Here is a 26,396-nt window from a genome sequence, read left to right as displayed (position 1 = left end):
AAGTATTATAGAATATTAATTAGGTGGATTTTATTGATGGTGTTGTTTCATTACAACTGTATTTTTGCTGATTTTCTGCCAGCTAGCTATGTCAATTACTGATAGAGGTGTGAAGAGTTCATCTGTAACAGTGGATTCATCTATTGTTGCATGTCTATCAATTATTGCCTCATGTATTTTGACACTTGTTGTTAAGTGCATGTTCATTAAGGATCGTTTTGTCTTCTTGGGGAATTCATCTGATTATCATTATGAAATACTTCTCCTTATCCCTGATAATTTTTCTTGTTCTGAAGTTGGCATTGTTTGAAATTAATGTAGCTACTCAAGCTTTCTTTTTATAAGCTTGGTATATCTTTCTTCATCCCTTTACTTTTAGTCTGTTTGTATCTTCATATTTAAAGTAGGCTTCTTGTAGACAGCATATTGTTGAGTGCTATAGTTTATTTTTTAGTTTTCTTTTAAAATTGATACAGAATAGATGTACAAGTTTTGGGGGTACACGTGATAATTTAATACATCCATGTATTTTATAAAGATATAATCAGTGTCATTGGGATATCCATCACCTTAAATATTTGTCTTTATGCTAGAAACATTTGAATTATTCTCTTCTAGCTATTTCAAAATATATAATAGTTTATTGTAAACTATAGTTACCCTACTGATCTACCAAACACAAGATCTTATTTCTTCTATCAAACTGTATATTTATGCCCATTAATCAACCTCTCTTCATCACTCCCTCCCATGGTACTCCAGTTTGGATACGATTTGTTTGCCTTTACCAAATTGCATGTTGAAATTTGATTCCCAGTGTGCCAGTGTTGGGATGTGGGGCATAATGCAAGGTGTTTGGGTCATGAGGTTGGATCTCGTAAATAGGTTAATGCTGTCCTTGGCAGAGATGAGTAAGTTATCACTCTGTTAGTTCCCTTGAGAGCTGGCTGTTAAAAAGAGCCTGGCATCTCCTGACCTCCCCCTGCTTCCTCGCTTGCCATGTGTTTCTGCACACTGTGGCTCCTCTTCACCTTCCACCAGGAGTGGAAGCAACCTAAGGCCCTCAACTGATGCAGATGCTGGTGCCGTGCTTCTTGAGCAGTCTGAAGAACTGTGAGCCAAACAAATTTCTTTTCTTTCTAAATTACCCAGCCTAAGGTATTCCCTTATAGCAATACAAATGGACTAAGACATTGGGCCTTGTTTTTAAAATCCATTGTGACAGTTTCTATCTTTTAATTGGTTTATTTAGACCATTCACAGTTAAAGTAATTATTTATAGTTGGATTAATGGCGACTATATTTGTAACTGTGTTCTGTTCATTGCCGTGTTCTTTTATTTTTTTGTTTTCTACTTTTTCTTTCCCTTTTCTGGTTTTATTTTAGCATTTGATACGATTCTGTTTTCTCTCTTCTCTTAGCACATCAGTTATACTTTGTTTCAAAATATTTTTTTAGTGGTTGCTTAAGAGTTTGCACTGTATGTTTACAACTAATATAAGTCCTCTTTTAAATAACACTCTACCACTTCACAGGAAGTGTAACAGAGTATTCCCATTTCTTCCCTCCTGTACCTTGTAATATTGTTGTCATTCATTTCACTTATCCATAAGCTATAATTGTAGAATACAGTGTTACTATTATTATTTTGACAAACTGAGAACTTAGATCAGTTAAGAAAAAGAAAAAGATTTTATTTTAGTTTCATTTGTTCCTTCCCTATTGCTTTTCCTTTTTAAAAATGTAGATCTGACCTATATACTTTTCCTGTCTCAGGAGAACTTCTTTTTAACATCCCTTGCAAGGCAGATCTACTAGTGACAAACTTCATCAATTTTTATTTGTTTTAGAAAGTATTTCTTTTTCATTCACACTTGAAGGATAATTTCACTGAGTATAGAATTATAGGTTGGTGGATTTTTCATTAAACACTTTAAATATTTCACTCTACTTTCTTCTTGCTTGCATTACAGTAAATTTGATGTAATTCTTATACTGTTTCTCTTTAGATTAGGCATTTGTTTTCCCCCTGGCTTCTTTCAGAATTTCCTCTTTGTCTTTGGTATTCCTCAGTTTGAATGGGATACACTCAGGTATAAATTTTTTGGGGGTATTTATCCTGCTTGGTGTTCTCTGGGCTTCCTGGATCTGTGCTTTGGTCTATCATTAATTTTAGAAAATTCTTATCCATTATTACTTAAAATATTTCTTCTGTTCCTTTCTTCTCCTACTATTCCCGTTATACATATGTTATAGCTTTTGTAATTATCCTACAGTTCTTGGGTATTCTGTTCCATAGTTTTCACTTTTTCGTTTCTTTGTTTTCCAATTTTGGTAGTTTGTATTGACATATCTTCAAGCTTATTTATTCTTTCCTTGGTCAAGTCCATTTTACTGATGAGTCCATAAGAGGCATTCTTCATTTCTGTTACATTGTTTTTGATTTTTAGCATTTCCTTTTGATTCTTTCTTAGAGTTTCCCCCTCTTTGCTCTTACTACCCATCTGTTCTTTCATGTTGTTGGCTTTTTATATTGGAACCCTTAGCATATTAACCATTGTTATTTTGCTGAGTTTTGATAATTCTAAAATTTTTGCTATATCTGAGTTATATCTGATGCTTGCTTTGTCTCTTCAGACTCTTTCTTGACTCATGTAATTTTTTATTGAAAGCTGGACATGTTTTATTGAGTAAAAGGACCTTAGGTAGATAAGCCTTTAATGTGAGGTTTTATGTTTAGCTGGCTAAGAGTTAGATTGTGTTTACTGTTTAGTGTAGCTGTGGTGTCAGAGACTAACATTTCATCTATTTGTCCTTGTGTTTGTCTCACTTGCTGTTTTGTATTTCCCTAGAGACTCTATACTAAATAGTTTCTGAGACTTTCAGTTCTTTTAATTGTATTTGCATGTTACTATCTAAGAAGTCTATTAATTTGACGGTAGGTGTAGAGGGACAAGAAGCATTTGATAGTCCTATAATTTGGCCTCAGTCTTTCAGTGAGCTGGAGTTGAGTATTTCCCTTTCCCTACTCTGAAGGCTAGAGAAGGATGGAGTTGGGTATTTTCCATTCCCTACATTCAAGGCTAGAGGAGGATGGAGTTGGGTATTTATTTTCTCCAGGACTGTTAGATTTTGGTAAAACCCCAGTCCGTTAGTCTTTGGTAAAATAGTCTCCCTTAAGGGAAGGCCTTGTTAAAGAGAACAGAGAGCTCTGGGTATATTTCAAACTGGTTACTTTTTCCCTCCCGGTGCTAGATGTAGGAGAGGATTTTTCTCTGATTTTCTCAGGAAAACCTGGTAGACTCAGGAGATAAAACTTATGAAAGTGTGGTGGCATCCATAAGACTGAGACCTAAGGTTTGGAATTTTAAACTTAAAAGGTAGTCCATACTGAGCCTTCAGCAATTAATTATAGTTTAAAGTATTTGTGCAGTTACTAGTTGCAGGCTTTTGCTCCCAGGCCTCTGCTCCTGGTAAGCTGTGAAACTGTATTTGCCTGTTTGTCTAATTTTTGTGACAGCAATTTGTCTTGTCACCTTAATTTTCTGATGATTTTCAGTTTGTTCAGCATTTTTACTTGTTGTGAGGATGAGAGTGACAATTTCCAAGCTCTTTATATCTCAGACTGTATACTAGAAGCCCCTCATATGCTTTTTGAAATATACAAACATAGGACTTTATTATCAATAATGTTAGAGTATTGTTAGAGAAATATGTGATATAATTACTTCTTCATATTACCAATTTCTTAATTTATTATCTCAACATGAATTTAATTTTGGTCAGATACTTTGAAGGTTGATTTTATCTAAAATATTGGCAAACAAAAAAGAATGAAGTTCTGCCTTTTGCAACACCATGGATAGAACTGGAGGACATTATGTTAAATGAAATAAGCCAACCACAGGAAGACAAATCTCACATGTTCTCAGTCATATGTGGGGACTAAATATTAAAAGCAATTGATCTCATGGAGACAGAGAGTAGAATGACGGTTACTAGAGGCTGGAAGGGTAATGGGGAAGGGCAATAAAGTAGGGATGGTTAATGGGTACAAAAATATAGTTAGATAATTACATAGAATGAACAATATTTGATAGCACAACAAAGTGACTATAATCAACAATAAGTTAGGGTATATTTTAAAATAACTAAAAGAGCGGAATTGGAATGTTACTAATACAAAGAAATGTTAAATGCCTGAAGTGATGGTACCCCAATTACCCTGATTTGATTAATTCACATTGCATGCCTATATCAAAACATCACATGTACCCTATAAAGATATACAACTATTATGTACCCATAACAATTAAAAATAAAAAATTTAAAAAAAATGGTAAAAAGAATAATTATATACTTTTGATTATATTTAAAGATATTTTAAATATTTATACTGCAGTATATAGAATGCATATTTTATTTGGGAAGATGATACATATGTTGTATATTTCATATGCAGATATTTTTACAAAGCCCAGAAATAATTCCTGTTTTGGTAATATAGGTTTTTATGTCTATTTTTTTCAAGTAAAGATTTTAAAATTGGAAATTGATTTATAGATTAATATCAATATGTTTATGATGAAAGCTTTTGTCATTGATTAAGAGTAACATGAGTTACATATTCTCATTCAGGACTTCTTTAACAAATATCTTCTCATTTACATATTTATTTCAATATTTGTTGTTTTTAACATAATATTATTTGGTGAATATTTTAATTGTTCTCCTTTTTGATGAACTGATATGATAATCTTGTAATCTTTATCTATTTGTGAATTTTTTGTTCTAAAAAGATTTTTATCTTATTCTCAAAGAAATGCAAGTTTTTAATATAGAATCCAGTGTCACTATACTTTGCTTGTGTTGGTTTATGTGATATTTGGTGTTAAAATACAATCCTTTAAATATTAATCCATTATATTTAAATACTAAATGATGTGGCTTTAGCTCTAGCAAATAAAGATATTACAGTCTTTGGTGTTTATGTAGAGAACAAAGGATATTCTTTTATGGTTAACTATAGAGATATGTAATTGCCAATTATATTCATTCATTTGGACACAAAAATGTTTAAGACTATACTTTTTATTTATTACCTATGTCATTAAAAAACAAACACAGTGTAAAAGTAAATCCATTTGATCTGAACAGAATTTAATTTACAGTGTTGGGTATAACTTTCTAATGAAAGTCCTAAATTTTGGCGACTAGTTTTAGTTACCAATTCTTAGCCTTCCTCTGAGAAGGTAAAAACTAATCAACTGATCATTGAGTCATAAATTTATCTCTCAGGATCAATCTTAGGCAAACCATGAGAAGCCAGATTTCAAAGGCTTTCACTACCCTTGTGTATAATCTTTCTCTGCCTTTTAAATAGCCAGTCTTATTTCATTTTGATATTCAGTGATCTGTATTGGGCCAGTCTCTCTTTAATTTCCTGAATATTGTGAAAGCAATATACACTAATAAGTCTGCAGAAAAAAATTTAATTTTAATAAAGGAATATAATGAGAAATGAATAATACTGATCCCAAGAATGAATCACTAAGGGTGCCACATGAGGTGGGGATTTTTTTTTTCTTTAGTTAGCTGTACCTAATCTTTCCTATTATATCCATCATGAATTGACTGTTCACTTTTAAATCAGTTTCTGACCATGAATTTATAGATTTTTGTAATATAAAAATTAACTTCTATATCAGAGAATTGGAAAGTAGGATTTCTTTCTGTACACACAAGACTTTGAGATAAGACTATTGAACTCTGCAGAACTAGAAGTGAAGCACCGACTTGATTATAATTACTTACGTAGTATTTATTTCATTTTCAGTCTGGAATAGTTATATGACTAGTCTACTTTAACTTTTGAAATTTTTAAATTTAATATACACAGTTATTATAATAGCTATTTTTAGAAAGATTGAATACATAATCCCTCAATTCCTTTATCTACTTTAGGAATAAAGAAATTCAAATGTAAGGTGTTTAAAAATACATGAATAAAACCCTATATATGTTTTATTTAAAATACATATGCCTTTACTTCAATTTATATTAAGAAATAAATTTTAATAAATAAAAATGGAATTTATTTATTTTCACTTAACCAAATGTGACTGTTTAATATGGTAACTTAAAGTGATTATTTTAAAAGCATCAATATCAGTAAAAATACGTAGAAAACTTCAGAACCAAATTATGGCTTTAAAACAGAAGTAAAGTCCTCTATTGAGAACAAATTATCTAACTTCTTTTATTGTGTGTGTAAAATTGATTGAAATGTATAATTCCAATATATGGCAAAGCAATAAGCTTAACAATTCTTTATTTTTTGTGTCCATTTTCTGTGACCACAAATCTGTAGAGAGAAATCTCTTCCAAGTACAGTGCACTCAGTTGTGCAAACTTATCTTTTTAGGCTCAAAGAAGAACACAAACCACAACCGACACAGTAAGTAAATGTATTAAGAGTGCAGTAGGCTTGACTTCTGTACCTTTGCCACATTCTGCTTTCTGCACCTTTGATGGTATTAGCTTACACTAATACTGGATAGGCTGCAGCTAGTGTGTCTTCTGCTTTCTGACTCTCTAGCTTGTAAGAGAGCTGCCTGCAGCTTCTTACTTCATCCACATAGTGACTGGATGTAGTTTTTTGCTGCCTGCTTGTGGACTGGTTAAGTGTTCAAACTTAATTTCCTTACATTCTGACTGCCTGGATGGTAATTGGAGCTCACATTTCCATTGGCTGTAGCTTTTGTGCCTGTGTATTTCTATTATTATAGATAAGAAAACATGTAACCTACATTGTTATTCAGTCACATTATTTGCTTATTTAAACAGGTGGTTTCCCTTTAGTGGAATCACTGAACTGGTAAATAACGTTCTTCAGCCCCAGCAAAAACAACAAAATGAAAAGGAGCCCCAGACGTAAGTAAGCTGATCTATATAGACTAAATATTATCTCTAATAGTATAACATACTGAAGAGTATGTATTAAAATACTGCCCTTGGATTAGTATGCCCTCAGAAAGGAAAATTGTTAGGTTAGGGTTTGATACTATTACCTTTAATCATCCCATGGAAATCTAAAAAGAAAAGAAGGATAATTAATAGGGTAGTAAAAAAGAAGTAATTTTCGCCCCCTCCCAATTTTAGAATAAATAATTTAAGCCATATTTTTTCCACTAAAATCTCTCTCTCCAATAATGCAATATATATCAAGTGTATTTCTTTCAACAGTAGTTTCAGAGGATACTAAAAGATATTAATCCCTAAATTCAATCTTTGCTCTAATAGTTTTGGAAAGGTTGTTTTAAAAAAAGCTAAGCAGGTTTCTTTATTGTAATAACAATTCTGAGAGCCTAAATAATGCTTGAAGGGTATTAAAACATATATTGTTTTTTTTTTTTTTGGCAGAGTCCCGCTCTGTCTCCCTGGTTAGAGTGCCGTGGCATCAGCCTAGCTCACAGCAACCTCAAACTCCTGGGCTCAAGTGATCCTTCTGCCTCAGCCTCCCAAGTAGCTGGGACTACAGGCATGCACCATCATGCCCGGCTAATTTTTTCTATATACTTTTAGTTGTCCAGCTAATTTCTTTTTATTTTTTGGTCTTGCTCTTGCTCAGGCTGGTCTCGAACTCCTGAGCTCAAAGGATCCACCCGTCTTGGCCTCCCAGGGTGCTAGGATTACAGGCATGAGCAACTGCACCCAGCCCCCAAAACATATATTGTTTACTAACCTTCTTTGACCACTGAATCCTGTTTTCACTGAACATTTTATTAGGTTTTGAAACATAATTTGGGAAATGCAGCAATTTATTCTCACATTGACCTGAAACATTGAAAAAGTGGTGATTCCATTTCTTTTAGTTGTTATCAGATTAAAAAGCATTCTTTAAGAAGTTCACATTTGTATCATTTTAACTTTGTGCAAACAATATTAATTCTGTTGTGAAGCAGAAGTTAACTGGGAATGTGAGAAAGACTGCATATATTTAAACTCCAGTCTTCCCCTGACGATTGCCATCATTCTCAGAAATGTTCTAACCACTTAGCCTTTGTGCTTCTTTTAAGTTGAAATTATGTCTTTGGAGAAAATGGTTTGGTTGTAAGGATGGGCAAATTGAGAAGTGACATACATTTTAGGAGAAAAAGAGAATGATTAGTAGGATGAAACACTGAGAAAAAATTCCCATTTTGCCTTTAATGCAAACTAAAAGATAAATGTCTTTTTGTCTTGTTGCTGTTGATGAGGATAATCCCCTCATCCATTTTATGCTAACTTGCATGGATTTTATTTTACATTTTGTCAGTGTTTCAGTTTCAACTGAAGTAAAACTATAATGTGATAGGTAATATGTAGTTCTAAAATTGGAACTTTTGCTGTATTTAAGATAGTTAAAGTCAGAGCCCGTGTTTGTCTTGTTTACTGTTTTATCCCTGGCATCTAGCAGAATGTCTGATACATAGTAGGAAATCAATAAATATGTCTTCACAAATGGTTTTTAAAATTTTTTCCTTGTGTGATATAAGAATATTATGACATAAGGAATAATATTAAATTTAATAATTCCTTTTCTAATCAACAAGCATTATGTTAAAACACTACACAATGTTATTGCTTTGCTGATTTTTCTCTAAAGCACTGAAGTTTAAAATAAAATAGAGAAATCAATAACAAAACATAACTAGGTTTAATTTTGCCTTGGTTTTAAATGACTTCGGTCATGAATCTTATGTGAGTTTTAGAAAATAATCAAGATTATATCATTATGTATTAGACTGTAAGAGCCATTAAATAAAATGACAGATATTTTATGAGTAATGTTAAAAAGTGCTTTAGATTATTGCAATAAAGTGACATTTGATTAACATAAATGCACATCAAGGCAAGTTTAAAGAGATATAATAGCTTTACTTCAATAATAAATATAATCAATGTGCTTTGAGTTTTGGATAAGAAGATGGTGGGAGAAAAGATGGGCACTTTTGGATGTTTTAAAACATTATTTCCATTAAGGCTTCTTTGACAACTAATTCATTCTTCTTGCTCTGTGATTTATGCAGTTTTAAAAATTACAAATCAATAGATTCTCTTAATAGTTACCTTCTTCATCTTACATTCTTGTTACACTGAAGATTTCTGGTTTATCATTTTTTAGGAGCTTTACTTTTATCTTTCTGAACCACAGACCAGGGTTACTTCTGAATTCTCTTTAATTCACTTTCTTTTCGTTCAAAATTCTAAGACTTTTTTCTGGGTCATCTCATTTGTTTCTTACTCTGACTACCATTTGAGTGGGATAACTTCTTATCTGCTTACCTTCTACTATTCATCCATAAAATTAGTTCTGAGAGCTAAATTCCAGGCATTCATTTTAAAATTTAAATGTCAAAAAGTGAGACTTGTGTTTTTCATATTCTGTGGAAATATTTTCATAGTAGAATAATAGCCAGTATTAAAAATCTGTTATATTTCTTGAACAGTAATTCCATTTTAATCAATTTATATAAATCCCATTTTGTAGTTGTCCAAATCTCTAATAATGTAGGCTTCTTGAGGTCTGTATTATTGGAGTTTGTTTATTTCATATTCTTTAGCATAACAGGATGATTTACTAATTTTGATTTGGGTAATTGATGTGAAATTATAGGTGTAAGTAGAACACTGTATCTAACTTTGACTTTGAGGCACAGAAAATTGATTGAGTCATTTGTTTTAGTGGTAGTTCATTCAACCTTTGTAGAAACTGTTTAATATACAAATTAAATAATTTTAATTTTACTTTTTTTTGTGTCAGCATTAAAATGAAGGAAAGTTGTCTACAAAAACAATATGGGTTATATGTAAGGTACAGAACAAACCTCTGGATAATTAACAATGGTGATACTAGGAAAAAGTGATGAATGCTTTGTAATGCAACTATTATTTTAACTTTTCATTCCCATACCTAGCATAATATCAAAGGTAAGTAAGAAATTTTTAAATGCAAATACACTAATCAGTTGAATTGGTTTGTTTTGAATTTTCATGTAATAGTTTTATTTATGTTATGTTATAATTAGTAAATATATTTTTTAAATCCTAGGAAAATCTAAAACTTGAATCATTGGAATCAGATAACCACCTAATATAGTAATCTTTGATTGTGAGGTCTTTTAATAGGATTAAAATGTTAAGGGGAAAAATGTTTTAAGCATAGGGAACATAATATATGAAAGTCTTTAGGAAGCAAGGGGTTTGATGGACACAAAGAAGACCAGTGTGGAGCTGAGTGTGGTGGCTTGCACCTGTAATCCCAGCTACTTGGGAGGCTGAGCTGAGGAGTTCGAGGCTGCGGTGAGCTATGATTGTGCCACTGCACTCTAGCTTAGGTGATAGACAGAGACCCTGTCTCTTATATTTGCAGGTCGAAATGATATGATTTGTCAGCGGAGATTTAGAAGAAGTTATTAAGGAAGAGAAAAAGAACCAAAGATAACTTCTAGATTTCTGGCTGTAAGAACTAATTCGGTGGTGATGTTATTAAATATGATCAAGAAAGGGAGAAGATGAACAGCTTTGGAGTAGAAACTAAACTTAAGTTTTGAACTTTTTAGATTTAAGATGCATATAAATTAGCCAACATTGAAGGAGAGATATGGACAAGCTGGGGATACCTTTTTGAGAGCTGTCAGTGAGGTACATAAAGGTAGAAAAATACATAAAATAACCTAGAGAGAGTGTGTGATGAGGAGCAGATAAGGTCTATGATTGAGCCCTGAAGAATTCTCATACTGTGCTGGGTCCTGGGAATCCTAAGATAAAAAAGCTATGGTTCCTGCTTTCAAATAGTTCACAGTCAAGTGGGAAAAAAGATATGCTGATAGGCAATTAAAAACAATATTATGAAGACTTCTAGTTTGCCCTTTGATGTGTAAAGGCTTGGAAGTTGTCACTGTCATCCTTACAGTAAGAAGCAGAACATTACCAGCCCTCTAGGATCTCCTCATGCTGGCTTCCAGGGAGGACTACCTCCCATCCCCAAGGGTAACTTTTATCTAGTACCATTATTTACTACGTAGCACCACCATTATTTTTGCCTTTTTTTATTTAGACTTTACACAAATGGAATAATACAATTTCTATTCTGTTTGGTCTGTTTGCTCAACATAACGTTTGTGAGATTCATCTATATAATTGCATTGCATTTATTCTCATTGCTGTATAGTATTCCAATATCTGAATATGCCACATTTAATTTATCTATTTTACTATTGATACGTATTGGGTTTATTTCCAATTTTTGGCCATTATGAATAGCACTGCTATATACATTCTATGGTATTATTTTTTCCCTGTCACTTTGGAGGAGAATTTTGTAGTTATTTGTGAAAGTAAAGTACTTCAGCTACTTAAAATATTTGAAAATATTGAAGGTAGTTACTATGTCAGGTATTACATCTCTGGTTTCCCAGTTTATTTATTTGGTAATGCTACAGGTGCTGTTTCTTGAGCATGCCTTACCATTTGATATTTTGGTGCCTCTGCATCTGGCTCAAAAGGGGAGAAAAGGCATTCTAAGCAGAGGAGTACCACAGAGGAGTGATATGATTTGATTTGTATCTTATAACTCTGTGCATTATACAATAGTTCAAAGTTTACAGTTAACTACATCAGCTGAGATTAACTACAATGAAGTTCACACAATTTGTAAAAAATGCAAATAATGTGGTCTTTTTATATTTTTATATCAAGATTACATGGTCTTTTACCCAAGCAACAGTGAATAAAAGTGTTTTAGTCTCTAATGTCTTTTTCAAAGAAGTACTTTATTTTGGTTAAGCAGAAGACAGTGAAGGTAGAATGTTTATAATGGAATTAATGATTTTTCTTTTTCTCATTATCTTTTTTTTCAGAGTTGAATTTGTTAAATACTTTTCTTCAGGAAGCAAATTTCAGAAAAGCAATGAACACATTTTCCCTTCAGAGTTAGGAAAAGGGTATCTACATATTGAGGATGAATCATTCCCTAGTGTCAATAACAAGCTGTGCTTGTACTTTTACTTATTTTTAATCTCAGTCTCTAGCATCAAGATTGTTTTATTTTGTGAATGGAATAATAATTTCAATTCCAAGATTCTACATCTGATTATTATATATATGTTTTTTGATGAAAGTGACTTTCTCAATTTAATTGTCTTTTGGATACAATGTTTGTTATGGTGGCATTATAAAACAGAGAGGCAAAGCCATATGTATTAAAGATATGTATTAAAGGTAAAGGGTTAATATTGCTAGAGAACTTCATGTGACTTTTAATATACGGTCTTTCAGTGTGTTTCTTTTTTGGGGGAATAGTTCAAAAATGGTTTTGAGATATATTGTTAGCCTAAAAAGTATGGACCAAATATCTGATTTATTTGAGATAGTTTTATAGTATTTCTCAGCATTGTCTTACTGATTTCTATAACTTGTGATGTCAAAAACTAAGTTGGATATCACATAATGTGAGAAATAACCTTTAGCATAGAAATCAAGGTATTCTCCCTCAAGCTGCCTTTCCAGCTTCTTCTACTGTATTTCCCTTCCTCCTGTTCCCCCATGCGTACTTTATTACAAATGAGAATACTTTCAACCTCCTGAATTCTCCATGTGCTTTCATACTTTGCATGTGAAATATTTCAGGCTGAAATGTATTCTTCACTTTACGCCTATCACAGTTTTGTATGTCCTATGAGGCCAGAAGGTTTAAAAACTAAAAAAGGCCCCTCTTCTATGAAGTTATGCCAACACCATTCACAATTAAGGCCTCTTTTCTTTGTGCTCCAGTACCATTTTTCCTTATATATTTATTTAGCATATGTTTCAATTGACTTAATTATAGTTTGTTTCTGTATCTGTCTCATATCTATACATGTCCATATATGTTTACTGATGACAAGAACTGGGTCATATCCAACTTTGTATTTTCTCTGTCACCGGTCAAATAGTATAATTTGAACATTCAGTAAATATTTATTGAGAACTTGGGTATGGGCCATGTACTATGCTAGTCACTGGGATAAATGGAGAACAGAAACAGATAAGGGAGTCCTCGTGGATTTTCTAATTAGAGGTGTAGGGATTAATCAAATAATCACACACATGAACTGTGTGCAACTGTGGTTGATGCAGTATACCGTTGTGTTTTGAGAATATTTGATGGAGAGATTTGACCTAGTCAAGGATGTTAAATAATACCTTCTCAAGGAAGTGATTTTGAAGTGCAGTGAGAATAATGAAGAGTTATGGAAGTGAAGAGTAGAAAGTATCATGGTTATATTAGTTTCATGAAATTGTTGGGCATCTTGCTTTTTCTTTTTTTCTGAAACAACATATAGAGCATGGAAATACTTGTAGAAGTCCTTAATCTGATTTTATATAGATCCCTTTGATGATCTGGTGATGCCTATAGACTCTTTCTCAAAATATTTTTAAGTATATAAAAGATAATACAAACAATTACAAAGGAAGCCAGTAAAATTGAAATACAGATCTATCCGTGGACTACTTGAGGGTGAATCACAATTTAAGGCAGAAAAGTTTGAGTTTAAAAAATTGCCTATAAAGTCATACATGTGGTTGCTATTTTTTTGAGGATTGACAATACATGGAGATACTCACCATGTTTGTAGGTGGTAAGACTCATTATTGTAAAGATGTCAGTTCTCCTAAAACTAGCCTATATTTATAATGCAATTTCAATAAAAGTCCCAAAAGGATTTTCAAGGAAGTTGGATAAAAGGATTATAATATTTATATTGAAGAAAAAAGCTTGTACAGATAGATAGTAAAATAGCTTCCACAAGGAAGAGCAAAGAGGCAAATCCATTTTGCCAGATATCAAAACAAGTTACAAAGCCAAAATATCCTGAAATATATGGATTTTTCCCCAAGAAATCATCCCTCTAATAAAAGGAAGTTGCTCTGTTTGAGTCCTTATTAATCTTACTGTATGAGGAGCTCTCAATTTCTTTATTTTGAACTATAAAGCACTGCTTGGAGAAAACATATTAATCCTGAAAGGACCTTAAACAAATAATTCTAGTTCTGGATAGCTATACCTATAAAGATGAAAGAAATTTAACATCAATCTAGAAATTTGCACAGTGGAATGCCCTCACAATGACAAGCACCAGAAATTCCAGTAAACAAACCTTTTAAAGATTACTTTAAAAAGGAGTAATGTAAGTAATTAGCTTGTGGAGGGCATGAAAACACACCTATAAGATGAATGGGAAAACAACAACAAAAACAAAACTGTGTGGCTGGGGATAAAATTTCCAGGAACAGCTGTAAACATGGATTAAAAAAGTTCCATTATCTTCACCCAGAAGTGAAAAAATTTATTTTGGAAAACACTGACTTCATTGAGTTTCTTTAGTGATGACAGTGACATTGATGGAGAAGATACACATGAAAAATTTGGATAAAATAGCTTATGAGATAAGAAAATGGAAAAAGCAATATTTCAAAATTGATATATTATTGTATATGTCTTTTAAATATTTATTTATAATAAAAATTTTATATTTTTTATCTCTTTATCTACATTAGAGATCTCTAAAATATGGCCTGTGGGCCAAATCCAACCTGGTATCTGTTTTTGTACTTGAAGTTTTATTGGACTACAGTCCAGCTCATTTGTTTTTTTATTGTTTATGGCTGCCCTCTCATCCTAGCAGCAGAACTGAGTAGTTTTGACAGAGATTGTATGGCCCACAAGGCTTAAAATACCTACTGTCGGATCCTTTACAGAATAACTTTGGTGACCTCTAATCAACATCACTAGAAAGTTACATATTCAAGTTTATATATTTTAAAGACTTTTGGATCTTTCATTTTATTTGCAGTTTGATTATGACAGTGTTATTCTGGAGTAAAACCAAACACCAATGACAGAATGATAGATTGACATCACAAATCAGTGGAAGAAAGGAGGAACTATTTAATAAATGATGCTGGGAAAATGGAATTTCTATATGGAGAAGATTCAAATTAAATCCCTGCATCACATTACATATAAAAATAAACTTCAGATCTACTAAAAGCCCAAATGTGAGAGAAAGAATTATAAAGCTAATAAGAGCCACTGGGTAGAATTTTTTGTGACTGATTTAGCATAAGTAAGGTTTTCTTTTTTTTAAAAATTTTTATTTTTTAGTAGCCAGCCACCAAAGCCACAGATGATGAAGGGAAAATTGATGTGTTTTGACTACCTTAAAATTAAAGATTTCTGTTTAACAAAGTATACCATGTACAACATTAGCAGTTAACAGACTGGGAGAGGATATTTCCTATGTCTAACTTATAAAGGATTAACGTATAGGATATATAGGGTACTTTTGCAAATCAGGAAGAAAAATATAGGAAATCTAACTCCAGAGTATTGGGGTAAAGGATATGAAGGCAGTACGTAGGAGGGACAATCCAACTGGCTGGACTTAGAAATTAGAAAATGTGAACTGAAAAATAGGACATCAATTAATATCTATCAAAGCTGGAAAAATTTTAAGAGTTGAATTATACACATTGGCAAGGAAGAGACGAAACTGAAACTGTCATACCCTGCTTGCAGGTGTGCTAACTGGGTTAAGCCATTTGTGAGAGTGGTTTAAAAATATTTAGTGAACTTGAGTATGTGCATTATACTCCTGCATATATACCCAGGAGAAAACTTTATGTGGGTTTAGAAATATGTTGTAGAAATATTATAGAGTAATGAATTATAAAGGGCCAACTTAAATAAATGGATGAACAAAATGTGATTATGCAAATAGAAATATTATACAGCCATTAAAATGAATGAAGTAGATGCAACAACTATAGTGGTGAATGGCATGGACTCTGGAGCAACACTGAATTTGGATCTGGTTTTCACCACTTATCAGTGGTGCGACTATGAACCATATAACTTGTCTGTAGAACAGGAATAATAATAATAGTGTTTATCTACCTGATACATAGTAAACACCATGTACATTAGCTATAGTTTATCTATTCAGAGTTTAATATAAAAATGTAAAGTAAAGGGACAAAAATAAGTAGAAATAAGTAAATGGCACAATGCCATATATGTAAATATACAAAACTGGTTACCTGAGGGAAGGGAAATCAAATTGGGTAAGGGAAAATAGTTAATTAAAACAGGAACCAAGCATGGATCAGTGCTATCAAAGTTATCATCAATTCTATTCTGGATACGTAAGTTTAACAAAAAAGATGGAGTGAAAAAAAAAGGTGTGCATAGAAATCCATTCTAGGCAGAGGCAAGAGCATGTATAAAATGCTAAGACTCTGTAATGAGATGAAAGGAAAACGATTGAAAGAAAGTCAGAAAGGCCTTAATAGAAGGAAGGAAAAGAAACAGTGAAAAAATGAGGTTAAAGGCCGGGCGCAGTGGCTCACGCCTGTAATCCCAGCCCTCTGGGAGGCCGAGGTGGGTGGATCGCTCGAGGTCAGGAGTTCGAGACCAGCCTGAGCGAGACCCCGTCTCTACTAAAAATAGAAATAAAAATTATCTGGACAACTAAAAATATATATAGAAAAAATTAGCCGGGCATGGTGGCGCATGCCTGTAGTCCCAGTTACTTGGGAGGCTGAGGCAGTAGGATCGCTTAAAGCCCAGGAGTTTGAGGTTGCTGTGAGCTAGGCTGACGCCACGGCACTCACTCTAGCCCGGGCAACAAAGTGAGACTCTGTCTCAAAAAAAAAAAAAAAAAAAGAGGTTAAAGACATGGATGTGCTTCGGTACATTTAAGGCTTTGTAGATCCTTGTAAGATTTTTCTTCTCCTTAAGACCAATCAGCAGTGAGATAACAGTTTTTTTAGGAAAGATCTTTTTACTGTAGTGTACAGAATAGATTGAAGGGGAGAAGTGTGGATATGAGTAGCTTAGCTAGGGGACTATTCTCAGGATTAGGTGGAATTGATGGTAGCAAGGCCTATAGTATTGGCAGTGGATATGGAGAGAAGTGGAAGACTTCAAAATACATGCAGGAGGTAAAATTGAAGGAGTTAGTGATAAATTGTGGATTTCAGGGAGAGAGACATGTCTAGAATAATTGTAGATTTCAGGCCTGTATAATTTCATAGCAGCACCATTTACTGAAATAAGGGAACACTGCCAAGGAATCTAGTTTGCCAAGGAAAGTTACAAATTCAATTTTGCACATCTTAAATTTGAGGTGGCACTTAGGGATCCAAATACTTAAACAATTAAATATTGAAGCTCAGAGGAGAAGTCTGAGCTGGGTATAACACGTTTATAAGTCACTTACGTGTAGGTGGAAGTTGAAGCCTTGGTATGGATGAAAATGCCTAGGAAAACTCTATATAATAAAAGGAGAAGAGAGCCTGAGCCTTGACCTTCAGAAGAGAAAGAAAATGAAAGGCCATTGATAGAGGAAGAAAACCAAGAGAGCGTTATGAAAGCCACTGGATCTTGAAGGCAGTGACACACGCTTTCAAATATTGAGAGCTCAAGTAAGAGAAAGATGAAAAACTTTGTTCATTAATTTTAGACACATGGAGATAATTGATAAATTTAGTGAGAATTAAAAAGTGGACTGGAATCTAGATTAGATTGGGTTGAAAAATGAGTGGGATGAGGAAGCAGAGAGAGAATTTTGCTTATGTATAACTGGGAAGGAAGGATGTGCTCTTCTTGGTAAGGAGTATAGCTTAGTCCCTGAATCTGCCTGTATACCACTACCTCTTTGTCTAGTAGTGTCTCATTTTATGGAACTGTAGGATGAATAAAATTTCTCTAAACGTCTTCTCTTATTACCTCAAACTATTATAGTCAGGTCCTATCTGGATAGTAGCTTCTTTCTCTGTTCTCCGTATAACTGGGACCATTTGATCCTGTTCTTCAGCCTTAATAGTGCTGTGGTCTCTGGGATCGTTACAGTAAGAGAGTTTCGGTTTTTTTTTTTTTCCCCTGGAGACAGAGTCTTGCTCTGTTGCCAGGACTAGAGTGTAGTGGCATCATCATAGTTCACTGCAACCTCAAACTCCATAGCTGAAGCCATCCTCCTGCCTCTGCCTCCCAGAGTAGCTGGGACTACAGGCGTGTAATACCACACCTGGCTAATTTTTCTTTTTCTTTTTTATAGAGACTGGGTCTCACTCTTGCTCAGGCTGGTCTCAAACTCCTGAGCTCAAGCAATCCTCCTGCCTCAGCTTCCCAGAGTGCTAGGATTATAGGTGTGAGCCACTGTACCCAGCCAAAAGTTTTAAATAGTTCTAATCTCACACTTGGGGATATATAGTTACTAACTCTGCTATGGATTTGACTGGCCTTCTCTCCATGTGTGAAATGGGGCTTCTACTTTCTTTAAGGCACAATTACTATATTCTATTATAGCACATTTCACTTACCTGGATTTTTGGACTCTCTTTTCCAGTGTGCCTTGATATTTTAGTCTATTTGTGTAACAGAATACCTGAGCCTGGGTAATTTATAAAGAAAAGAAGTTTATTATTTAGCTTATGTTTCTGTAGGCTGGGAAGTTCAAGAAGCATGTCACTAGCATCTGCTTAACTTCTGGTGAGGACCTCATGCTGTTTCTACCCATGGAAGAAAGCTGAAGGCCAGTGGGCAGGTGCAAAGAGTTCACATGGAGAGGGAGGAAGCCAGACTCTATTTAACAACCCCACTCTCTAATGGAGTCTAATCCATTACAGTTCTAGAACTCACTCACCCGCAAGGGAGGGCATTAATTTATTCACGAGGGAGTCCCCCACTCCCCATGACCCAAATGTCACGTACTAGGCCCAACCTCCCAATACTACCGCATTTGGAATCAAATTTCCATATAAGTTTTAGTGGAGACAAACCACATCCAAACCATAGCACTTGGTAAGTTGTCTAGTACTCTAGTGCCTCTAGAACTGAAACAAAGTATTGCTTTCTAATTTTCCTTTTTCTGTCTTGCTTTTTCTCCCAATGGGGTTCAGCCATTTACGGACAAGTATCCCAGACCTAAGAAATGTATCAACAGGGACACAGTGGAAATGTACAATATGGAACAAATGTACAAATATGGGTCAGATTTCCAAACTGTTCAGATTTTTCTGAATAGTGGGAGAAGCTCTGATGCAGAGCTTATTCAATGGTTCACTTACAGTTATGCCTGTTATGGTACATGTTTTGTGGGCTTAAACCTCCTGTAGTGTACTTATTTTTTGTTAGCAAAGCATCATTTAAACCTGGTGGGAGATCATCAGGGAAAAACAGTGAATTATTTGAAGTTATAGAAAAAGTTAGTAAAACTGGTATGGAGACCTCTGATATTAGATGTAAAAAAGGAAGTACACTTTAGTGATTAAGTAGATATAAGGACTCTTGGAGTTCTACTTTTAATTTGTTGGCTGACTTTAGGTTAACACTTTGAAACCTGACTTTTTTTAAAGTCAGGTTTTTCAAGGTATAATTTATTTACAGTAAAATTCACCCTTTTGAAGTGTATACTTCAAACATACAATCCACCACCCCAATCAAGCCATGGACTATTTCCTTCACTCCAAAAAGTTCCTTGTGTCCATTTCTAGATAATCTCTCATTCTACTACAGCTTCTAGGAATTGGATTTGAGTTTGCCTTTTTCAGAATGTCATATAAATGAAATCATATATAGAAGTGGCAACCTATGGCATACAAGCCAAATCTGTCCACTGTTTTTGTATAACCAGTGAGTTAAGAATGGTTTTTACATTTTTAAATAGTTGTAATTTTAAAAAATGGTGATATTTTGTAGTGTTAAAAATGACATTAAATTCAAATTTCAGTGTCTATACATAAAACTTTATTGGAACACAGCCATGCTCATTCATTTATACATTGTTAATGCCTGGTTTCTTGTTCATGCTTTTTATAGCTCATCAAAGAAATCTTTGCCTAAGTAAGCTACCTAAGAAATCTTTGCTTAACCCAAGGTCACAAAGATTTTCTTGAATATTTTCTTCTAGAAGTTTTATAGTTTTAGTCATTATATTCAGTTTGTAATCCATTTTTAGTTAATTTTTGTATAAGGTCAGGTATGAGTTGAGGTTTATTTTTTCTTACACATGGCTTTTCAGTTACTATTTTTACACATAAATTTCTCTTTGCTTAAGAGACTATTCTTTCTTCACTGAATTACTTTGGTACCTTTGTAAAAATAATTAATGATCAATTAAGTGCTGGTGTATTTCTTCACTCCGAATTGTGTTCTATTGGTATATGTCTTTATCCTTTGTCAATACCGTGCTGACTTAATCATTGAAGCTTTCATAGTAAGTCTTGAAATCAGGTAGGTGAGTCAGCTTTCTTCTTTTTAAAAACTATTTTGTCTATTCTAGGGCTTTTGCTTTTCCATATAACTTTTAGAGTTAGCTAGTTAATTTTTATAAAAAAAATCATGCTGGGATTTGGATTGGGAGTGACATTGAGTCAATAGATCAGTCTGGAGAAAATAATATTAAGTCCTCTCATTGACGAATACAGTATACTTCTCATATTATTTATATCTCATTTGATTCTTTTATTAGTGTTTTATAGTTTTCACCAGAGAAAGCCTGTACATGTTTTGTTAGATTTATACCTGAGCCTTTCCTTTTTCTTTTTTTGGTGCTATTGCAGATTGTTTGTAAAAACATTGACTTCCCATTTGTTCATGGTTGGTATATAAAAATATGGTTTATTGTATATTGATCTTGTATCCTGTGACCTTGCTAAAGTCATTTATTTGTTATAAGAGATTTTTTTTTGTAGTTTCTTTGGGATTTTATACATAGATAATTATGGCAACTGCACAAAGTTTTCTATTTACCTTTCTAATCTGTATGCTTTTTATTTTCATTTCTTTTTCTTACCTAATACACTGGCTAGGATTTCCAGTTCAATGTTGATTAGAAGTAGTTGAGAGAGGACTCCTTGCCTTGTTACTTATTTTACAGGAAAGCATTCAATTTTTCACCATGCAATATGATGTTAGCTGTAGGCATTTTTGTAGATGCCCTTACTGTGTTAAGGAAGTTTCCATCAGTTCCTAACTTGCTGAGTAGTTATGTGAAGTTCTTTCTCAGCATATATAAAGATATGTTTTTCCCCTTAGTTTGTTAATGTGATGAATTATATTGCTTGACTTTAGAATATGGAACCAACCTTGTATTCCCAAGACAAACATCACCTTTTTGTGATTTATTGTCCTTTAGCATATTTCTGGATTTGGGTTGCTAATATTGTGATGAGTATTTTTGTATCTCCTTATAAGGAATATTCGTCTGTAATTTTCTTTTCTTGTAATATTTTTGTATGGTTTTGGTATCAGACTAGTGCTGGCCTTATGAGATTAGTTGGCAAATGTTCCTTCTTCTATTTTCTAGAAAAGATTATATAGAACTGGTATTATTTCTTCCTTAAATATTTGGTGGAATTCAACAATGAAACCATCGAGAAGCAGAGTTTTATATTTGAAAGATTTTTAAACTATGAATTAAATTTATTTAGTAGATATAGGACTTGTCAGGCTATCTATTTTTTCTTAAATGAGGTGTACTAGTTTCTGTTTTTCAAAGACATGGCCCGTATTGCATGTAAGTGGTAGAATTTATAGGCCTAGAGTTGTTTGTAATATTTCCTTATATTCTTTTAAATTTAATTCAGATTAAATGTGAGGTCTGTAGTAATAGCTCCTCTGTCATTCTTGATGTAGGTAATTTATGTCTTTTCTTTTTTTCTTCATCATTACGTTTCAAGGTATATCAATTTTAATAGTCTTTTAAAAGTTTTTTCATTTTAAAGTTTAATTTTTAAATTGACAAAAATTATATATACTTATCTTGTACAACATGATGATTTGAAAAATGTATACAGTGTAGAATGACTCAATCTAGCTAATTAACATATGTATTTCCTCACTTATTTTTTGTGGTGAGAACACTTAAAATCTACCCTCTTGTGATTTTTCAAAACACAATACATTGTTACTAACTGTAGTCACCATGTTGTACAATAGATCTGTGGTCCCCAACCCCTGGGCCTCAGACCTGTTCTGATCCGTGGCCTGTTGGGCGATCCTTACCCACCCACCAAGCAGCAGGAGGTGGATGTGGGTGGTGGGCTGGCAAGGGAGGCTTAATCTGTGGCTGCTCCCCATGGCTGGCATCACTGCGTGGCCTCCTGTCAGATTAGCGGTGGCATTGGATTCTCATAGGAGCCAGAAGCCCAGTGTGGACTGCTCATATGAAGGATCTAGGTTGCCTGCTCCTTGTGAGAGTCTGGTGCCTGATGATCTGGGGTGGAGCTGGGGTGGTGGTGCTGGTGTAAGTGCAGATTGTCATTGGCAGAGAGGTTTGACTGCACAATGAATATGGTGCTCTTGGATCATTCCAGGGACAAAAGCCCCCATACCCCCCAACCCCATATGTGGAAGGATTATCTTCCATATGCTGGTCCCTGGTGCTAAAAATGTTGGGAACTGCTGCAATCGATCATTTGAACTTATTCCTTCTATCTAACTGAAATTTTGTATCCTTTGACCAACATCTCCCCATCCTCCCACATCCAAGCCCCCAGTAACCTTTCATTCTATACTCTATGAGTTAAACTTTTTTAGATTTTACATATAAATGGGATCATCTGATATATATATTTTTTGTGGTTGGCTTACATCTCTCAACATAATGTCCTCCAAGTTCATCTGTGTTGTTGTAAAAGACAGGATTTTCTTTTATTTTGGTAAGGCTGAATAATATTCCATTGTGTATATATACCACATTTTCCTTATCCATTCATCATTGATGGGTACTTAGGCGGATTCATATCATGGCTGTTATGGATAATGCTATGATAAACACGGTAGTGTGGACATTTCCTCAACATACTGGAGTCTTTAGGATTTACTATAGTTAAGATTATGTTGTCTACAAACAGAGACAAACTTCTTTTTCAATTTGGATGCCTTTTATTTCTTTCTTTTTCCTAATGACTCTGACTAGGACTTCCATTATTATGTTGAATATAAGTGGCAAGAATCAGTATCCTTGTCTTGTTCCTAATATTAGAGGAAAAACTTTCAACTTTTTACCACTGAGTATGAGGTTAGAGGTAGGTTTATCATATAAGGCTTTTTATTGTATTGACGTATATTCCTTCTATACCAATTATTTTAAGAATTTTTTTGATCATGAAAGGATGTTGAATTTTTTCAAATGCTTTTTTTGCATCTGTTGAGACAATCACATGATTTTTGTCCTTTATCCTGTTAATGTGGTGTATCACACTTATAAAACTGTTTATACTGAACTACCCTTGCACCCCTGGGATAAATACCACTTGATCTTTAATGTGGTTTTGAGTTCAATTTGCTAGTATTTATGGATTTCTGAATCTATTAGTATGTTCATCAGGGATATTGGCATATAATTTTATTTTCTTGTAGTGTTTTTGTTTGGCTTTGGTATCATGGTAAAATTGGTCTTATAAAACGGGTTTGGAAGTATTCTCTCTTCTTCAGTTTTTTGAAAGAGTTTGAGAAGAATTGGTGTTAGTTCTTTAAATGTTGAGTGGAATTCAGCAACGAAGCCATCAGGTCCTGGGCTTTGCTTTGATGGGAGACTTTGTTATTGATTCAGTCTCCTTACTCATTAATGATCTGTTTAGATTTTCTATTCTTCATAATTCAGTCCTGATAGATTGTATGTGACAAGGAAGTTATCTATTTTTCTAGGTTATCCAGTTTTTTTGATGTATAATTGTTCATATTAGTCTCTTATCCTTTATATTTCTGCAATATCAACTGTAATGTCTCTACTTTCTGATTTTATTTAGTGGAGTCTTCCCTTTTTTTTTACTTAGTCTAGCTAAGGGTTTGTGGATTTTGTTTATCTTTACAACAAAACAACTCTTAGTTTTGTTGCTCTTTTCTATTGATTTTTATTCCCCATTTCACTTATTTCTGCCCTGATATTCCTTCTACTAACTTTGGGCTTTGTCCTTTTTATAGTTTCTTCACTTGCATTATCAGGCTATTTATTTGGGATCTCTGTTTGATTTCTGTTTGATTTCTCTCTTTCTTTTTTTGTTTTTTTGAGACAGAGTCTCACTTTGTTGCCCTGAGTAGAGTGCCATGGCGTCCTCCTTCTTTTTAATGTAGATAGTTATTGCTGTAACTTACGTCTTAGAATTGCTATTGCTGCATCCCATAAATTTTTGTATGTTGTGTTTCCATTTTTGTTTGTCTCAAGATAGTTTTTAATATCCCCTTTTAATTTCTTCTTTGACCCATTGGTTGTTGATGAGCATGTTGTTTAATTTTTACATTTTTGTGAATTTTCTAAAGTTCCCTCTATTATTGATTTCTAGTTTAATACTATTGTGGTTGGAAAAGATACTTTGATATGACATTAATATTTAAAAATTTATTAATACTTATTTTGTGGACTAACACATTATCTATCCTAGGGAATGTTCTGCATATACTTGAGAAGAATGCATTTTGTTGCTATTGTATGAAATGTTCTTTATATGTCTGTTAGGTCTATTTGGTCTAAAATATAGTTTAAGCTCATTGTTTTCTTACTGGTTTCCTGTCTGGATGACTTGTCGACTTGTTGAAAGTGGGATACTGAAGTCTCCTACTGGTATTGTATTGCTGTCTCTCTCTTTTCAGATCTGTTAATACTTGCTTTTATATAGTTAGGTGTTTTGATGTTGGGTGCATATATATATTTATAATTGTTATATCTTCTTTATGAATTGATCTTATCATTATATAATGACCTTCTTTGTCTCATTTTGCAGTTTTTGATTTAATGTCAATTTTATGTGGTTTAGCTACCCTTTCTCTCTATCGTGTTTATATTTTCATGAATATCTTTTTCTGTCTCATCATTTGCAGTCATGTGTGTCCTTAAATGTGAAGTGTGCCTGTTGTGGGCAGCATATAGTTTGGTATTTCTTTAATCCATTTATCCATTCCATGTCTTTTGATTGGAGACTTTAATCCATTTATACTCAAGGTAATTATTGATAATGGCAGGACTTACTACTGCCATTTTGATAATATTTTTTTCTGGTTGTTTTATAGATCCTGTGTTCCTTTCTTCCTCTTTTGCTGTTTTCCTTTGTGATTAGTTGATTTTCTGTAGTGGTAAGCTTCGACTCCTTGTATTTTTCCTTTTGTATATTTACTACAGGTTTCGCTTTGTGCTTACTATGAGGCTTACATAAAGCATCTTATAGTTGTAATGAGCCATTTTGAGCTGATAGCAACTAATTTTGATCATTACAAAAACTACACTCTTACTCTACCCAAATTTTGTGGTTTTGATGTTACAATTTACATTTTTGTATTGTGTATCTCTTAACAAATAATTGAAGCTATTTTTATTTTCAATAGCTTTGTCATTTAATCTTCACGTTACACATAATAGGTGATTTACACACCACCCTTACAGTATTAGAATATTCTGAATTTGACTATGTACTTTTACCAATGAGTTTTATACTTTCATATATCTTTGTGTTATAATTAGCATGCTTATCTTTTGACTTGAAGAACTGCTTTTAGTATTTTTTGTTTTCTTTTAGCTTGACAAACTTCCTTTAGCATTTCCTGTAAAAAGAATCTAGTGATGATGAATGCCCTCAACTTTTATTTGTCTCAGAAATTCTTTATCTTTTCTTTATTTCTGAGACAGCTTTGTTAGGTAAAGTATTCTTGTTTGACAGTTTTTATTCTTTCAGCACTTTGAATATATTATCTCACTCTCTCTTGGCCTGTAATGTTTCTGCTGAGCAGTCCACTGCTAGCCTTATTGGAACTCCCTTATATGTGATTTGTTTATTTTTTCTTGGGGCTTTCAGGATCCTTTCTTTGTCTTTGGTTTTAGATAGATTGGTCATAATATGTCTTGATGTAGTCTTGTTTGGATTGAATCTGATTGGAAAACTTTGACCTTCCTGTTCCTAGCTATTTACATCTTTTCCCAGATTTGGAAAGTTCTCTGCTATTATTTCTTTAAATTATTTCTTTCTGCCCCTTTTTTTCTCTCTTCTCCTTCTTGAACTCCTTTAATTTGAAAGTTTGCTCTTTTGATGTTGTCCCATAAATCCTGTAAGCTTTCTTTATTTCTTTTCATTCTTTTTTTTTATCCTCTGACTGTGTATTTTCAAATAACCTGTCATTGAGTTCATAGACTGTTTCTTCTGTTTTATTGATTTTGCTGTTGCTGCCCTCTACTGAAGTTTTTACTTCATTTATTGCATTTTTCAGTTGCAGAATTTCTGTTTGATTTCTCTTTCTTTTTTTTTTGAGACAGAGTCTCACTTTGTTGCTCTGAGTAGAGTGCTGTGGCATCCTCCTACCTCACAGCAACCTCAAA

At 33.4% G+C, this 26,396-nt stretch overlaps 1 protein-coding gene across 22 annotated transcripts in view; it reads left to right on the top strand.

Annotated features, from left to right (window-relative positions):
- The window catches only part of RIMS2 (regulating synaptic membrane exocytosis 2), a 637,809-nt gene that overhangs the window by 96,970 nt on the left and 514,443 nt on the right, over nucleotides 1-26,396 (top strand). For 6 of the 22 annotated variants that reach the window (XM_045561860.1, XM_045561867.1, XM_045561870.1 and 3 more), the window contains exons 2-3: nucleotides 6,425-6,457; nucleotides 6,847-6,933. The exons of the other annotated variants lie outside the window; for them this stretch is intronic. In XM_045561860.1, coding sequence (XP_045417816.1) covers nucleotides 6,425-6,457; nucleotides 6,847-6,933 — 120 coding nt within the window. The remainder of the gene's footprint in view (nucleotides 1-6,424; nucleotides 6,458-6,846; nucleotides 6,934-26,396) is intronic. 22 annotated transcript variants of the gene reach the window in all.

Source organism: Lemur catta, chromosome 9, assembly GCF_020740605.2.
Source record: "Lemur catta isolate mLemCat1 chromosome 9, mLemCat1.pri, whole genome shotgun sequence".
Taxonomy (NCBI): Eukaryota; Metazoa; Chordata; class Mammalia; order Primates; family Lemuridae; genus Lemur; species Lemur catta.
This window is presented reverse-complemented; position numbering and strand designations above follow the sequence as displayed.